This window comes from Amblyomma americanum, chromosome 3 (assembly GCF_052857255.1).
Source record: "Amblyomma americanum isolate KBUSLIRL-KWMA chromosome 3, ASM5285725v1, whole genome shotgun sequence".
Taxonomy (NCBI): domain Eukaryota; kingdom Metazoa; phylum Arthropoda; class Arachnida; order Ixodida; family Ixodidae; genus Amblyomma; species Amblyomma americanum.
The window spans coordinates 143,001,595-143,020,251 of record NC_135499.1 but is presented as its reverse complement, the minus strand read 5'-3'; the positions used below and the strand labels follow the sequence as shown (position 1 = coordinate 143,020,251).

General features: G+C 44.3%; 1 protein-coding gene across 4 annotated transcripts in view; it reads right to left on the bottom strand.

The window, feature by feature from the left end:
* Positions 1 to 17,780, bottom strand: part of ssp3 (SCAPER domain-containing protein short spindle 3) — a 107,103-nt gene extending 89,323 nt beyond the window's left edge. For 2 of the 4 annotated variants that reach the window (XR_013313334.1, XM_077658108.1), the window contains exons 1-10: positions 17,545 to 17,780; positions 15,716 to 15,949; positions 14,008 to 14,108; positions 12,945 to 13,219; positions 11,799 to 12,086; positions 9,091 to 9,486; positions 6,039 to 6,607; positions 3,741 to 3,804; positions 2,473 to 2,505; positions 661 to 790 (exon numbers count right to left, since the gene is read on the bottom strand). Coding sequence is in view for 2 of the 4 variants with exons in the window: in XM_077658108.1 (XP_077514234.1) it covers positions 661 to 790; positions 2,473 to 2,505; positions 3,741 to 3,804; positions 6,039 to 6,607; positions 9,091 to 9,486; positions 11,799 to 12,086; positions 12,945 to 13,219; positions 14,008 to 14,108; positions 15,716 to 15,943 (2,084 nt within the window). In the remaining 2 variants the exon portion in view is untranslated. The remainder of the gene's footprint in view (positions 1 to 660; positions 791 to 2,472; positions 2,506 to 3,740; positions 3,805 to 6,038; positions 6,608 to 9,090; positions 9,487 to 11,798; positions 12,087 to 12,944; positions 13,220 to 14,007; positions 14,109 to 15,715; positions 15,950 to 17,544) is intronic. The other 2 variants (XR_013313335.1, XM_077658109.1) reach the window with 1 other exon arrangement.
* Positions 17,781 to 18,657: the final 877 nt, after the last annotated feature.

Sequence of the window (18,657 nt, the reverse complement as noted above, 5' to 3'; positions counted from 1 at the left end):
GAAAGCTTCCCCCGAGAAAGCCCGACCCCACAAGACAGCTTCCATACACATTTACGCGAATGTGAGTGGAAGCTATCTTATGGGGGTATGCTTTCTTGCATAGAAGCATTTGACGTAATATTTCTTCCTTCGGCTGGGTCACACGGACACCTCGCGAGTGCTGTTACGTGGGGTCGCCGTGGTTTGCAGTCAGCACGAAAGTTATCTAAGCCAAACCATGTGCAAAATACTTCATCTTAAGTGGATTTGTTTTTTACACCGAATCGTACATGAAACCAACAAAACAGTCTCATTGTTCATCTTATTCAAGCATTTGTCTTAACTGAGTTCGTCTGAACAGGAGTCTACTAACATGCAACTTTACACAAGGTGACCCTTTTTGCAAAGCAGTCAGTACGAAGAACATGAATTAATATGAATTAACAAGTTTGTTTCTTTGTGCATTGTCTAATGCTTCATACATTTACCCTAATCATACACACCATATTTCATAATGCACACATAATTCTTCAAGCATCCCCCTTCACAGATTACATTTTGTGCAGGTAATACTAAAACTTGCAAAAGAGCATCATCTAAGTCACATCACTGCAGACAAAAATTATCGAGAGAGAGACAACTTATCCAGTGGAAAACATATAACGCAGAAGAAAGCCCAACCTTTTCCGTGTTGCACAAGACAGCTTCTCGTGCATCTGAAGAGCCCGTCCAGGGGTGCGCAGTTCCAGCTCCTCCAAGCAATCCATCTGGTCACCCCAGCTGAGCCCCATATCATGAACCATCTCTTCAGCTGCACTCCCACCAGAAAAAAAAAAAAAGACAGTTGTGAAACAGGTACAATTTTTTTCAGTCCTGAACAATGCGAGGTGCCTCTAGCCCTTAACGTCGACCTTTTGCGGCCATGAAGTCTTGCCTTCTTTACAGTTCTTCACAGTGGTCACAAACTGTTCAGTGAATTTCAGATATCATGGAGAAACACCACTGCTGTGTACAAGTGTTTAATGCAACATTTACACTTTTTTCACTCCCTCGGTGTTTTGGCCTTTCAGCAATAATTTGACTACCGTACTTACATGTATATAACGCGACAACGAATATAACGCGAGGGGAGAGTTTGAGAGCACGCAAAAAATGAGAAAAAATAATATTACAATTATAACGCGATTTTAGCCTGTTCAAGCTAACTACGGCCAAGGGCATGCAAAAAACAGTGACAGCTCGCAAAAACATGGAAGCGACAGATACGTCCACATATTACTTGAGAGGCAACACTTCGGGAATGTGCGCGACGTCATCGTGCACATCCAAGCCTCCCGACACGATAACACACGCAGTCTGCTGTACAGCAGCGGCCGCTATCACCGCCATGCTACCACTGCTTCATGTTTCTTGCTGCCTGGTCCTGTGCCCATTAACCCTCTTTTTCCTTTCCCTACACCACTTCAACTCTTGCAGTGCCTTTTCTTTCTCAACAGCCTGCACCACCTTCTTTCCACATCCACAACCACCCTCTACTTTCCTTGTGTGCGCGTGGCGCATCCCTAACGTCATTGAAAAGTTGGCTTCTCATATTAGTTCACGAGTCATGTGGCGAAGGTTGCTCTAGCTGTCTCAGAGCAGTGAGCAAAAAAAAGCGGGCTATATACACACCTTACATCTGAATAGAATGCAATCTGCATTCTGAAACCAATGAACTGAAGAAAAAAAAACTCAAGTTGTATTCACATAAATATGGTGTGCGCATGGAAGCACTCAAAGTGTCATTCCGGGCAGATATCAGGGTGTTTGCCTAATGTGTTAAAGGAAAGCTGAAATGTTTTTTGAGAATTTGACGAGATTTAAGGATTTGAATGTATGAAGCTTTTATGTATGAAGGTTATTGCACTAGCATTTAAAATGGAGATGTAATCGCGATTAAAGCAGTGACGATCTTCAGGCTTGTCCTCAACGAATCGGAGAAGAGTGAAGAAGCCAGGTGAGATTTCAGATGTCCGTTGCCTTCGCCCACATCGAACTGCGTGTCATCTGACACCACCAAACAACGATTTACTTTATCTTCGGCGGTGTTGATTTCGTACCTTCATGCAAAGTTTTGGTGCTGGAAATGTGCCATCTCCATAGATGACGTCATCATACGGCCACCTACCCAGCGCTGTGCACTGTGAAAAAGCCTAAACACTGCTGTGGATTTATTTGCCGATTATATGACCATTTAAAACGTCAGCACAAAAAGATTCTGAGTGCTTTACTTGCAAGTTTCACATGTTTGACCCTTTTAAGCTCTTCAAATTTTAAGACCTCTTCAATTTCTCTTTAAGCCAAATATCACCTCTGTTCTGTTATGTTTAGGTGCAATGCAGCCATAAGATAACATAACTGTCATCCTGACTAGAATGATCTTTACTAACAATGAACATGCATAATTCCCCATCATAAAACATGAACACTGAAAATATGAACATGATAGCTCACAGTAGTGATGTATATCAGTCAACTTTGTTGTTTCTGCAAAAGCAAAAAGAAAATCTACTATAAATGATGATTGTTAGTGTTGACCTCAAGGAACAGTGCTAAACATCCAGCAAAGAAATACAAGAAAGATTTGAGAGTTCAAAATTGAACAGAGTTGAAAAATCATGGCAGGCACTCACTGGCATACGGCCATAACTGCCATTATCCTACGTGCGGGGAGGTCTTACAAATGGCCCAAAGTAATAAACATGTAAAGTGATCAAGAAGAGGTTGACCAGCACTATGACTGCAGCCAATGCATCACTGTCAATTAACGAGGCCGACAGTGCCTAATGCGACTAAAACAATGACATACTCCAGCTGTATCAGAAGAGAAGCTTTCTGTAAACATGAATTCCTAATGCAGCCATTAATAATGCAACATAATTTTTAACACGTCTTTGCACAACGTTAAAACAGACGCATAAAAAAGCACTTAAAAATGTATGTATGTAAAACTGGCTTTGTTTACAAGATTCACGTTCTCGGGGGAAAAAAATTGTTGCACTGCCTCACGACTCAGCCACTGGTCAAGCTACCGGCTGATAGGGCATGCTCGTTCACATACACCTTCAGAGATTTCAGGCGATTTGCTTATAGCATTGCATCAAAAAAATTTTTTTCCCACAATCGTGTAAACTTTTATATGGTTGACTATGAACCACACTAAACATGGCATAACAAGAGTGCAACAACAAATTTGCATAAAGATAAGGTAATATGTTGCAAGTGCTTCACCAGTGTTGTTGCAAGTGCTTCACAAGCACTGTGCATTTAAGTTGGTTAATAAACGGCGCTTACGTGCATACCATTTCATGTCGTCTGACCTGACACATGTTCATACACATGTAGGCAAAAATGCATTCATCCATATATGGATATGTATATGAAAAAAAATTCCTAAGCTTTCTGCCCTACCCCAGTGCAAAGTGATGGCAGAAGAGGGACAAACAAAAATAAATTAGCAAAACAGTGATTAAATAAAGGTACATACATTTTACATTATGCAAATTTATTAATTCTCAATGTACCCATCTTCATTTTTTGAGAGAAATAAATAGGCTAAATTTTCTATGGCTGCAGTGCATGCCTTTGAGGATTACACCAGTATCTATTGACCTTGCTTGCTACTGCCTCATTCACAGCTTAATTAATACTAAACTCTTGCATATTTCTTTTACAATAACACACCTCAGTTCAAATCATATATTTCACTTTGTGCAACAAACCTTCAAGTGTTGACTCCTGTGCTTCACCAACATCTTCCTCACATGGCGACATGGGTTTTGCTTCCTGCAATTAAGGAAAAGAAATGCACTTTTACTGCATTGCCACTCAAGGTGAGAAATGGCTTGTCTTTATGCATTAGAAATTATGAACTTACAACAGGAAAAGGTTCGCATTTGAGTACTTACAGTATATAACATAGTAGACAACTCCTGTTAAGACGAACTGAGTTAATACAAATTGTCAGATAACAATGAGAGAACGTCTGGTTGGTTTCACATACGATTCAATGTAAAAAAAAAATCCGCTTGGCAGCCTGTTCCACATGTGCTTTAGTTAAGAGAAATTTTCACAGTGACCATGAACCGCGGCGATCCTGCGTTTTTTTAGAAAAACTATAAAACGCCTCTAAGCAAGAAAGCGCATCCCCAACAGATAGCTTCTGCGCACTTTTGCACAAACATGCAAGGAACCAGTCTTGCATAAGTATGCTTCCTTGTGTGAAGCTTTCTTGCCGGTGTGGAAAAGGCAGGACAATGTCACAGCTGCCTGCCAGATCTCGGCATCGCAAGCATGTCATGTTACGCAATGCCTCCAGTAGACTAAAAGACACTCGGGAAGTGAGTGCACCCACTCTTTTGACTTTTGCAGTGGTGGTCCAGCCGTTTCAAGTTTTGGAGCAATTTTCGGAGCAGAAAAATATTCAATTTGGAGCCTCTTTGTATCAGAACGATAATTCTGGAGCAACCTGAGAGCAGCACGAACGGAATAGAGGAGTCACCGAGAAGAGTTTGTTACTAACGAGATCAGAATCAGCCATGTGTAGCTAGGAAGAAAAAAAACAGACGAACGGTGCTCACAAAAAACAGTGACAAAACATTTAATTTATGCTGGCACTGAATCGCACACAAGTTCAGCCAAGCATGCTTGACTAGAAGTCCAAAGGACACATCCACTTGAACCATGCTTTTTTTCACGTTGCCACTATCTCAACACTTCTTGGAATTGTTTACAAATTCATCAAGCGTGCAAACTGAATCAGCAAAACTGAAATTCCCTTGTTCCAACAAAAGCTTGACCTCGTTGGACCTGCTCCAAGCTTCAGCCCGCTTTAAGGTTTACTGACATGCAACCTTTTGATGCAACCGACATGATGTGCGAACACGAAGCAAGGTAAACTTTGGAGAGGCTCTCGCTAGCCGAGCTGCACACCAAAAAATGAGCCGCAAGTCGTGCACTTTTGCAAGGACAACTGGGAATCTTTGGCCGAAGGTGCAGCCAATAACGTTGGGCGCAGTGGCGTCGTCTGCTGCAATGCCTGCTGCACATGTGCAAGCGCGCTGAAGCGGCAGCCAAGTAGAGGGGGATCAGGGCTTCAAAAAATATGACTTAACCGCCTCTCTTGAGTTCTTTCCTTCCTCCATGTGGCGAATGAACTGGCTGCTAAATTCTACCACAAGCCAGGCCACCCTAGATTGCCAACTGCGGAAACGTTTTACTAAGTTGACAAATGAAAGCCTGAATGGTTCCAAAAATAGTCATTTCCCCGTGAATAATCATTTCCCCGTGACCATGTCTTCTTTTTGGCGCAGCTAAGGCGCGATATTGATCAATTTTCCGCTTTTAGAGCAGACTGGAGCAGCAAAATGCGAATGTATCAGAATGGTACAAATGGAGCAGCTGGAGCACCACTGCTTTTGGCTTAAAACTTTGGCACCAAAATTTCAACTGGCGCGATGCTGCAACATATATTATCGCAGTGCGGAGATGGCCAAATACCGGCGCCGCATGGACAGAAAAAGCGCGCGGTGCACCTGCTCGTGGAGTTAATTGGCAACAGCCATTCTGCGGAAGGCGCCAGTGTAACCAGACAGAAAGCAAAAATCAGAAAAAGAAACAAATATCGGTCGCTGCGGAAGACAGAGAAAAAGTGGTGTTGAAAAGAATAAATCTAGAGCAAAGCTGTTTTCAAATAGGATAATTTGAGCTTTTTTCATGTCTTCACTCTTGAGCTTACTTCATGCAAAGTGCAATAAATGCTCTATTTGCAATTATCCCCTCATCAAAAGGACACTTTATTCACAGTTTTCAAGCACTTTATTTTTGGGCACACCTACAAACTCATATGTCTTTTTTGAGGGCCTTTCTGTTAAGGTGAACTTCTGTTAAGATGAACACATTATCATGGTCCCTTCAAGTTAGTCTTAAAAGCAGTCTATTGTAAGTGCAGCCAGCCTCAGGCGAAGATAAAATTGCTGCAGTGCTCTTCAGTGCCCCCATGGCCAATTTTATTTCCTCACCTGTGCTGTCTCTTCATGGCACTGATCGCCTTCTTGCACGGGCTCCACATTTTCTTCAGTGTTTTCAGTTACCTCTGATGCCAAATCAGCAGAGTCCTTTTCAAGAGAAGTTTCTGCGACAGGACTGTCTTCTGCAGTGCTTCTTGCAGCACTGGAACCAGTCTTTTCAACTCGCCTGGCTGGATGAGTTGGGCACAGGAAACTCTTTGACCTGGCACCAATGCTTGGGCCTGCCGTGCTCCCCCGTGCAGTCACTCCGTCCTTCTGGTTCTTCTGCGGCACCAGGGAAGGCATGGATGTAGCACTCTTAGGGCCTTGCCGGCCCGCGCTACTTTTGCCTGAACTCTTTGCCGGTCTAGACGGTGGCAGTGCAGAGGAAAGAGGCGCAGAGGAACGCCGTGGAGTTTTGACCCGACAGGGGGCCGGAACTGAGATGGCCGGAGCCGACGGAGACCGCTTCACTCCCATTGCTTGACCGGGCAGTGTTTGCTGCGGCAGCATTTTCTTGGGCGGAGAGTTGCGTGAACGGGGCTTGTTGCGGCGAACTGTTTCCCAGCCCTCAGAGTCATCTGCATGAGACAAGTCAGGGAACTCCACTGGCTTACAAGCAATTAACATACAAACTAAAAAAAAAATGGTGGTCGATTGGCGTAGTTAGGCTAAATGCGAATTAGGTGTGCTAGCAGTCCGCTTCGGTCCCGGTATTCGGATAGCAATAAGTGATAAATGTTCATATATGCAGAATTGGTCATTCTCTACATTCATAGATCCCTGGGGGTCTTCCTGCCACTCCTGGCACAGTGGTGAAGTGGTCAAGTGATGCACCACTGCCCTTCTATGGCAGGTGGTGCCATCGGGTGGACTTGGGTTGCGATCCAGATTGCTCTTCCCAGCAGCCTCTCACCATTAATTCAGCTGCCGCCTGATACGGTGGCGTTGGTGGGCAGGTGAGCAGCCTGCCGCAAAACTGGTTTCAGACAAACACACAATGGCTAAATGCGGGGAATGGCCACTATAAACGCTAGCGCACTAAAAAAACTTTCATACATTCCTAGGGCACAAACTTAAAGAAAGCTGCGCAATAGCAGCCAAGCAAAAGATGCCATACAGCAATTTTACCTTAAAAGAGTTAGCTGCTGGGCTAGTAGGTTGTCAGACATAATAAAAGAATTCTAGTGCCAAGACGTTGTCCCTGTGTTGTCTTCTTTCTTGTGTGTTGTATGTCTTGGCGCTAGAAACCTTTTACAATTTTACCTGCTGTCGTAAACTTAGGAAACACATTTGGAGTTTCTCCTAAGTGAATTTTCCTAGTTTTTATCACCACATAAGCGCTCAATTTACGGATCATTAATACCTTCTTCCGCAAATGAAAAAACAGGAAATGGACATGGAAGAGCCCAACAGTATTTGAAATTGCTTATAAGACAAACATGAATGCATGGGTGTGATGTGAAACAGAATATGCAGCAATAAAATCTCATTAGAAATGCCAGTGTTCCAAGCAGGCTTTGGAAACACCAGTCAAGTAATATTCACCATGGTGCCAAATTGAAGAGGTATGTGTAAAAGCCTTATTTTTAAGATACATTCGCTACCAAAAAACATCTCTGTGAATGACTGTGCTATACAGCAAAAATCTGCTACCAATCAGTTAACTTCAAGCTCAACCGATAGAATCATCACTGGTGAACACACACCATTTTTGACCATCCATTTTTTGGGCAGAGAGCAAGATCAACAGGCAGGGGCTAGTACTCATAGCATACTATTAGTAAATATCAAACCAAGGGGTCGTGAAGTGGATTCCACAGAACCCTTGGGTTCCTTGGAGTGTTTTTTGGTTTCCCCAAGCATATAAATCCATGAATGCCTCAACTACCACCTCTCCTTCACCAGTTCTATTTTGGGCTACACAGAGAATTGGGTGAGTTGGCAACTCATATTAACACAGTAACAGCACAAAAAAAAACAAGAGAAAAGGCAAAGAAGGCAATATAGTGCATGTCTGTCGGCTTCTTTGTACTGTCCCTCGCTTCTTAAGCTTCTACTGCATTCATAAATTTATTTTGGGACTAATCACACCGTCATTGCTTATAGCTGAATGTTTCACTATTCAGGTAGTCGTTATTAAAGGGGCCCTGCAACAGTTTTTGAGCACTGTATATAAACTTGCTCAATCGCTAGTGTGTGCTGTCATTAGCACTTGAGCCAGATAATACACTTCTACATGCAGCAGCAGAGAACCCACAATCATCATAGTCGAAAGTTGGCGAGCTCTCTCCTGTGACTGTTTCAAACTTGAACCCTCATTTGTAGACACATGCATATGTAGCTTTGGAAACAGTTTAGGCGAGATCCTTCCAGACGGCTACCGTGGCCGTGGCCAGTTAGCCACATCGCATTAGCGGGTCAGGAACCCCACCCCCCCTGAAGGATTTCCACACACACACTGGTAGACCAATAGTGGGGCCGGGTGAGAGGAGCCGGCAAAGGAGCGCCAGCCTTTGAGCAGGCCAAAAATGATGAGAGGAGAGGAAAAGGCACGAAGACACTGAAAATCACATTTTGAGTGCCCATGACTCCGCTTCTGAGAAACGAAATTAAACGATTTTTGAGCAAGGATATTCGTGAAGTGGCATCTTTTAACATTCCTGGCATATGGCAACTTCATTGCCTAGTGTTGCAGGACCTTTTAATTGAATTTGAGCATTTTTCGAAGGTCTGTGCATCTGCATGCCCTTTGTTACATCCATTTTAGGCAGAAAGGGAAGGAAGCCAAGACACACAATGGTCCCCAACACCGTTTGAAAGCCTTGGCAATTCCCCAAGGCTAAAAAGATCAGAACCCCTATACCAAACTGTACTACAGGAAGTTCGAAATATTCAGGACAGCAAAGCATTGTAAAACCGACTGAACAAAAAAACCTCACATACAGACTAATGCTGACATAGTATTATGAACAATTTTCGCTTATGAACAATTTTCACACAAAAAAGTATAACGATATGAAACAAGAAATTAAAAGATTTAAACAATGACCACAACACCAACCGAGATCCACAGCCATGGGGTCCAGAGAGGCGCTTTTGGTCAGACCGAGGTCACCGGATGCACTCGGTCCTTTAACCTTATCAGCCCAGCTGCGTCCACTAGAACTGCTACTCAGTGACAAGGTAGATCCGCTTCTTCCATCTTCCCTTGACTTTGCCAATTCCGCTGTAGCACAGCCCGACGTGGGCTTCTGCGAGGTTGGAGCCGAAGCATGCGTGACTGACAGCGTCGATGAACTGCTGCGGGACGGTGCAGACACCTTCTGCAAATGACTGCTGCCAACGCCAGACCTGGTGACTGACGTAGTGGTTTCTGTCATTCGAGACCTTGTCACCGGTGTGTGGGAGAGTGGCGGTCCACTCTTCAGAGAAGAGCTGTACGAAAGTGGCTTGTGCTCTGCAATGTGAAGTGAATGACGATTAGTATGTGCATGGCTCCAAAACAAGAAGAAGGCTACTGGGAACAGAGCAGCAGACAAAGCTGACATGAAGATGCAGCCTCAGCAGTTTGAGACAGGACATGCCAGGACCACATGAATACATGAGTATCACTGGCAATATTGTTCATTTGAAAAAAAAAATTAAAAAAATCTTTATTCTCCAGGGTACAAATAGTCACCTGCTAGCAAAAAACAGAATGCATAACTTGACCCCCCCCCCCCCCCCCCCCCCCCCCTATCTTTTCAGGACATACTTCATCGTTCCAAGATGTCTTGTCCACGCGCGAGAGTTCCTACTTTTCAGACACCAAGAGGTTGGCTTCCCTGCACAGCTTAGCTGTCTAGTGGCTCAGCTTACTGAATTATGAAGTGTGAAACTGGAAAGAAAAACTGCAAACTCAGCTACAGCATCCCTCATAGCCCACATGACAGCTTCGGTATATTAACTCTGCATACTATATCATTTATTATATACCTTTTAACCATTAGCAAACAACTAAATTCTCCAGTTACTGCTTCATATGGCCAATAGTGATAGTTCATTTCACACTGGACTTGACCACACACAAAAAATACGAAATCAATACAAAATCAAACATTCTACTGGAATGAAAATATGCAGGGCAATACCAAATTGATACTTAGTGACCACTATTTACCCGATTGTAAGTCGACCCCCCCAAATCACATTTCCGCAAAATAAAAAAAAAAACTTCCGAGGTTGTTTAAGCTTGGCCTTGAGTAGCTGAACGCGATAGCATTATCCAACGGCCGCCATTTATCGCCAGCCGCTATCGGCTGCCGCGCGCGCCCGTGCCCATGGGCACATTCCAAAACGAAAATGTATTAATCACTGGACTACTCGTCCACACTTGCGCCATCGTCCTCACTAACGCTGCTGTCGGGATCGCTGCTGCGGTCATCGACCAACGAAATCCCGCACTTCGCAAACAGCCACATCACAACATCGCGTGGAACAGCAGAAAATTTTCCACGCTACAACTGCTGCAGCTGCCACACCTGTACGACCCGTTGCGAACGTCGAACTTGAGGCCTGGCGCGCGGCTGTTCGTTTCTTCAGCGTAAAAAATGGCAGCCATCTTGAATGTAGCCGTGAATGAGTGCCGGTCGCTTGCCGGACCTGGAGCACAAATGATGACTGACGAAGCACTACATTAAAAACTTGTGAAACGCGGCCGGCAGTAGTCAAATGCGTCAGAGCCAAAGAGAAACTACGCGTAATGTCGTCAGCTCTTCTGCCGGCTGCCGACACTCACCGGCACCGCTGCCCTTCCAAGTGGAAATGCCATCTCGATTGGAACAGCGGCCCTTCTATCAACTATCAACGCTCCCTTGAGCGCCGAGCGTGCAATTGAAAGTAAAAAGAAAACTTGTTGGACGCTTGAGCGTCCCTTACAACGCGATTGCGTTATCGGGCCGCCGCTGCCGCCGCTTATCAGCAACCGCAGTCAGCAGCCACGTGTGGGAAGTGTGGGGTGCTGGTTTGCTGTTCATCAATAGCCGCCATCAGCCACCGTGCGCACGTGCGCAGGGAGGGGATGCCAGTTCTGCGCGTTGACATAGCAGCTGCTCACGGCCAGCACCAAGAGCGATGTCAGAGCCAAGCAGCAAAATGCAACCACGCTGTAGCATGCCTGATATCTCGTTTGTCTCGCCTTTACTTATAGTGCAACGTTTTCGTTTCGATTGTAAGTCAACCCCCTCACTTCGGATTTTCAAATTAAAAAAAATAGGTCGACTTACAATCGAGTAAACACGGTACTCACATTGGTCATTACACGTCGCACTTCATAATGTGGGTTCATAGAAACCACCCTGGGTGCTTCTTAACATACTTTCCACTGAAGCACTAGAAATGCCTTTTTTCAGCTATGGGAAACAGTGCTTTGAATAAGTTGGGCAGATTGAACAGCAATAACTTGTGGAATAATGTGGAATATGTATAAATCTACCTTCCTCAATTTACAGAATGAGAGTCAGGCAAAGATTTTCTTAACATGCCATTTTGCTGCACACTTATCACGCAACCCCCCCAACCCTCTCATCCCCCAAATTACGTCCAGTGCAGGACGATGGCCTCTCCCGCCTGTCTCCAAACAAGCCTGCCCTGCACCTGCTAGAGCCACCCTACGCTGTATAACTAGAGACATGCAAACTTTGAATATTTTTCGAGGAGTATTTGCTATTTGAGTCGATAATGTACCGAACACTGAAAAGCAAACACGGAACTAAAAACTAAAAACCAAACCTGTGTTCAGCTTCGACTTGGCATCCATAGCAGTCGGACGGGTCAACTTGGCTGCTCTAGCCGTTGTCAGCTTAGTGCCTGGAGGCATGTGTGATGTGGGCGTTGTTGCTGGTGAAGCCCTTGCAAGCTTAGTTACTTCAGAATTTGCAGCCAAACTAGAGGACGGAGACTTTGAAGGTTCTTTGACGGAGCTTTTAGCACCTTCAGGAGGTGTAGGCACCTTCACCTGTGGCTGGGAGCTTGGGTCATCAGAAGCGCTTTTCTCAGACCCTGTGCTCTCCACAGTTTCTGCATAAATAAACAGAAGAAATACATGTAAAGATGGATCAAAATTTGAGGAAACACAGCCATGTAAAAGGCAGTGCAAATAAATAAGTCACCTTATGTATATACACAACGACATGACAAATAACACGCAAGAATGGCTTTCAGCCAATTCCTATTCAAGGCTCACCAGTGCATGTAAACACAGTATCAGGAAAGCTGAGCTTAGTTTAATTATTCAGAATGATTGCTTGCACAAGAATGAAAATACCCCGTTTACTAGCATAATGAAAGCACTTTTCTTCAAAAACATCTTTGGAAATCTTGAGGAGCGTGTTCACTACACAGGGTAAGACGCTATCAGCAAAAATTTGTTTTGACAACCAAAACAGCAGGCGCATTCACCATGTAAGTGAACATAGTAGTGTACTGCTGTTGAAAGCTGTATTTCTGGAATAAGCAGCACTCTGACTTGCAGGCCAATTGTTATCCTTAATCAAGATCACCCAACTGCCTGGTCACTTGAGATGGACTAAGTTTTTAAACATTGAAAGTGTACAACAGCAACAGAAACACCTCAACACTTGGCCCTTCTTCTTACACATTATGCCACAAACATTGGACTGTTTAAAACTGACAACAAAAGAAACAAGGGCAGCAAGCAGTATCAAGCAAATTCAGCAGAGTGAGTCATTGCTATGAAAAGATGTGAGATGCAATATACATTTCAGCCAGGCTACCATGTGTAATACACCTGTCACACAGGCTATGGAAATGACATGCACATGTCCTAGAACACTTGCTGGATATTTTCTCTTCTTAGACGGCCTTAAATTTGGGCCCCAGCAAAGCGCAGAATGCTGAAACGGAAAGTAAGCCTACCTAGTACAACATCGCATGATGGCACTGCAGCAGTTCGGGGTGCTGGCACGCAAGCGATGCTACCAATGTCCCTCTGAGCTGGAATTTCTGCACTAGGCACCGGATGCTTCTCCACCAAGTCTGGACACGCTTGGCTGGGATCAGTGGAGCCACACTGGATGGCCACAGAAACCAAGCATGGGGAACGACGCCCTGAACGAGCTCCCAGGAAGCTCCTCGGAGTCACTACTCTTCCCAGCGAAGACTTGCGCACTTCCCAGGCCAGGCAGGTTGGTCTGAAAGTTGCGATAATTCAGCGAATGCTACCGTACCGGAACGCCATGAACAAAGGTGTCGATAAGGATGTTAGAGAAGAGACCACACAAATTTGCCTGGCTGCAAGAGTTACATCACTTGCTTCCACAGCTTCCTATGGAACCGGTTAAAATTACTGCACATGATGATGCGAACTGAAGCAAGTTAGGGTCCCTTGGGAGAATGCACAGAATAAAAGCACTTATACCGAGTGTTTCACCTTTCCTTTCTGTCTGAAGTAATGGCATGAAAAGATGTGGAGTGCTCCGTATCGTGTGGTGCATAAATTCAATTTAGTATTATAGTGGTTTATTATATGTGCAAAGCAAGCAAAATTGAACTAGCTCAGGCAGCTGATGTGCTGCCTAATACTGACCTGCAGAATCAATTGCATATCATTCATTATTAGTTTAGGATAGTGTGACATGACCTGTCTGTATAATCATTCTTGATGCTTTGCCGAGAGTATAGCAGCTTGCAAGTCATCCCACGCTTTTTGGTACATATGATTTGCACTGTGCAAAGTAACAAGGAACAACACCATTTTAACATTCTTCCTAGCCACCAGCCTCAATGCTCCTCAAAAATACAAAAACATTTACACAAGAACTACCTTTGCAGGGGAACAGTGATAACAGTTTGCATGTGCATGATGATATAAAAAACAACAATCAGTTCAACATGAAAAAGAGTAATCATATGCATATGTTGCAGCATTGGTCACATTCCAAATAAAATACAAGGTAGCTATGAAAAGACAAAAGGTCACCTGTCTGGGGGTGGTGTATTTTCAAGCTGCTTACTGAGCTGGATCCAATTAATCAGTGCTGTAAATTCTTTTCTGTAGTTCTCCAGGATTAGAATAGCCTCCTGAAATAGATATGGATACCACAGAACACTAAAGCATAGTGAAAAAAACTGAATGCATCATGTTAATGCGACGTACCACATAAGTTGACCAGTTGCTTGTGAAATTATTCAGCATGAAAACAGGAAAAGGGATTTTTACCAAGACCCAGGTGCGAAACCTAAGTAAGGGCACCAGCTATGTATATAAGAAATAAAACTACTGGAAAACTGAAAAGAAACTAACAATTCCACGAAAGGAAACAATGGAGCTAAAGTACAACCTTCTCATCATAATTACACTACTAATTTCTAATAACTTGACACGGGCATGGTATGACAAGTTGATTCAGGTGCCCAAAGGGAAATTGAAGGGTGCCTTCACAACTTCACTCAGACTACATCCTTGTTCATTACTTCTAGATGGTGGCTTGCATTTATATCTAATACAAACAAGCAAGAATGAGATCATTTGTTCTTGCTTTGTCCTGTGTTCTCAGCATTCTCTGTGTAAATGAAAAGCTGCACTGGAAATAACATTCCGTTTTTGTTTCAGCGGCTGTAGTTAAGGTAAACAGATGGCTCAGCAGTTTGGGTGTTCTTGCTCCGCGACTCAGGCGGCAGACTTGCCAAACACAGCAGCCACATTTTCATGGAAGCAGCATACAGAAACAACAGTGTGACAAGACTTTACTCTTTCCTTACTGTGCCAATTCAAATCCTTAAATTTTGACGATGGCGCGAAATGGCCCATTCTACATGATCCGAGCCACTTTTGGTCAAGTAAAACGTCCTTCACTATGTTCCAAAAGAACAGAACTTAAGTTTCAGATTCGTTTTTTTTTTATCAGCCATGTGTGCGCAAATTTTTAAAACTCCAGTGAGAACTATCAACATTGAGCAATCACAGTTAGCATGACGGCCAAGGCAATGTCGTCGTCTTGCACCGACCACGCTCAGCAGCAGCGCTAGTCTCGCAATTCTGCAGCAACAACACTTGACTTCATAGATGCAAGAGACAGCTCTGTGAAAAGATGACATCCATTCGTCTGATTTTAGTTGATCTGGGACTAATGACAAGTGCCTGTCTGCAACTCCGTTTTTGCTGGGGAGATTCATTGTTGCGGGAGGTAATAAAAAGAGTTAAAGGACCCCTGAGGACCCCTGCATATAATTTTTGTTGACAGTAAAAATCAATTGCATGGCTCTTTCTGTCTCTGCTGATGCTTGTTCAGCAAAAGAAAACAGTTACTGGCGAGAAATTGAATTCCTAAACTAAAAATTTCTTTCGTTTTGCAAGATTCAAATTTTGTGCTGTCAAGACTGAAGAGGACTACGTGATCAGTATTTGGAAATGAACGGTAGTGTTGACTAAGCTTAGGGATACACCTACAAAGAACTGTCTTGATCTCACCGCAATGACTTGCGAAAACGGCTGGTGGCAGCTTTATTTTACTTTTTATTTTTCTAGTCTACAAACCCTCTGTTTTCAGTGGAAGTAACCTCTTTGTCAACAGAACATGATAATTCACCTACACAGGCTAACTTAAAGCTGTCCGCACTGTCCCTTAAAGTGCATAGTCAAACCAGCATGAAGCTATTAGTTTCAGTTCTTCATTCATGCTCCTTGCCTTGCATTCTAAGGTGCTTTCATCCGTCTCGCATGTGTTGTAGATCTCATCCACAGCCCTGTGGAGATTCTCAAAGAGGTATGCCCAGTAGCGGGCACGTAGGCCTTTGTCAGGACCCCTTCCAGCAGATGATGACCGAGCCCGCAACTTCGAACTCCCTCGCACCAAGTTTGGTGAAGCCCCCATTGCCAGTGGAATCGGAGGCTTCAGCACCGATGGAGAGGTCATAGGTCACTGAAAATAAAGTCCATGTGCGTTCCAGCACTGTTTTCACATTGAGTGCTAGAGAGAAAAGGGAGGTAAAGTAGGGAGGTTAACCAGGCTATGCCTGGCGGACTACCTCAGACATGAAGAAGGGGATAAAGGCAACAAAAAAAGAAAGTGATAAGGCAAGTTCAGCTCGTTGCATGAATAGTGTTTATGGGGGTTTAATGTCCCAAAGCGACTCAGGCTATGAGAGACGCCGTAGTGATGGGCTCCGGAAATTTCGACCCCCTGGCGTTCTTTAGCGTGCACTGATATCGCACAGTACACGGGCCTCTAGAATTTCACCTCCATTGAAATTCCACTGCCGTAGCCAGGATCAAACCCACGTCTTTCGCGTCAGCAGCCGAGCGCCACAACCACTGAGCCACCATGGCGGCAGGCATGAATAATGAGTGCCCACGGCCATGAGCCTTTTGTGGTCAATATAAACATAAAGTCCTCAGTGTGTCTACAGACTGCCACTCAAGCCTTCTCCTCTTAAATATTTGAAGGATGTCCTGATAGCATTTGATTTGATTTATGCGGGTTTAACGTCCCAAAGCGACTCAGGCTATGTGGGACGCCGTAGTGAAGGGCTCCGGAAATTTCAACCACCTAGGGTTCTTTAATGTGCACTGACATTGCACAGTACACGGGCCTCTATAATTTTGCCTCCATGCCTTGATAGCAGTCCTAGCTGATGATGGTTGCCATCATGGGATTAGAATCTTGACCTTGGTTTGGACACAGCACAGTGCTGCCTCCAGAGATGTTCATTCATTGTCAGAGCTGTGGCAGGAGGGAATTGCAATGGCGTAGTACATAACATTTAAGTGGTTCAGCCCTTCCCATATTATAATCAAACTGTACAAAAAGAAACCAGAAGCTGCTTAGCACATGAACACAAGTGAAATGTCCTTCCCCCACTCAACTTTTCCCTATACTTGTCATGCCACTATGGCCATCATTGAGAGCACTGCTCATAAGTTTTGTGCAGGCCAAGAAACATGCGAGCCAATTCACTCACAAGTGGCGGAAAAAATGCAGTGCTTCATCTTACAACGAGAGACATAAATGAATTCAGCACAATTTACTAGCAGGTTTACTTTTACACCTAGTAAAAACTACAGACAGAACATTAGCAAGAAGAGTTAGCATCTTCCCCTTCTCCATATATTTAGGGGATGCCATTCAATTGTCCATGCGTTAACAAAAATTAATCCAACTGTGATATTCGGAAGCATTGAGTATTTATGTTTTATTATTATTTTTTCTTCTTGCGTCAACTTTGAGCCAGAAAAATTTCATTTACGCCGCAAATACGTGGGAGCCCACTACAATGTTACATTCTGAACAGGCACAGAGTAATAAACTCCAAATGAACTTTGTGAGCTCAATGCCAATAAATTTGGTGGACAGCGCACGTCCAGCCTTTTAGGGTCCCCAGTGCCCACGCACTGGGCATAGCAACAGAAAGCACACACCCTAGTCCAAGAATAGGTTGTAAAACAACCCTGAGTTTTCAGCACTATTTCCGCGCCGTGCATTTAAAAAAAGTACATTTGCTAAAGTGAAATACTCACACTGAGCGCAGCCTTCAGGCTCGGCGCTCCCTTGCACCTGTGGCTGTCCAAGCTGAAGAGTAGCGTGACTGCCAGTTCCTGTAGCTTGACAGTCGGGAAACGGCTTCGACACAGTCTTATTAACGAATCGGGAGTATAATAAGCCTATCCATCGATGACAACTAACTTTATAAGGCGCACCCAAACAAGCCGTCAAACAGTCGTCATTTCAGCTGTGCGCGACGCTGGATGTGGATGCGGCTTTGTACCTTTGCAGCATTGCTGTAGCCGTAGAGCTTGGCCGCTGGCCGCGTTTTGGCTACGAAAAAATGCCAAAAAGACCGTTTTACCTTCCCAAATGAACTGAAGTTTTATTTTTTAGCCAGTTTATTTGTACACTGCAATGCGGCCGCAGCGGTCCTCGCAACGGCTGGTTTCGTTATCGACTGACGCGGCAAATTCAATGTCGACTCACCGCAGTCGTTTGTTCAAGCAGGTTCAAGTGCGTGTATCCGGGACTCCGGGCTTGACGGGACCCCGTTTTTGTGTGGATGTCATGCCTGAGAGGTGCTATATACTAGCAAGGCGACAATGTTTTAATAGATACACAATTGCAAAGGTCTCCGGGATCACCGATTTAGGCGTCTCTTCCTGTCTAATGAAATTTCTGTTCGCGCTGTTACCTCTTTTCCCCGGATGAGGAAGGAAGTTTGGAAATTCTTTGCATGTCATGACATAGGAAGTAGTTCGCGGACTGTACTCTACTATGTGTGTATGTTTTGCCTCTAACCACAGACGCAAGAATTGTGTTGCCGATTTGCTTTGCCGCAACACCTAAGATACAAACGTGTGCTCTCCCAGGAACCAAACTTAGCGACTTAGCTATAACTTAGCTACAAGACGACTTCACTCAGCTCGGCCGGACTTGACACGGCTGGCTGCCTATACTTCAAGAGCTTACATAGACGTCTTGTATACATCTCTCAGTTGAAGTCTTCTAAACATACTCCTCGAGCCAACTTCTGCAGATCTGCATGCTGGCTTAAGAAGTGACATAGACGTTTTCGATCCATCTTGCAGTTGGACTTCTAGACATACTCGTCAAGCCAATCTGCAGATCTGCATAACGTATGT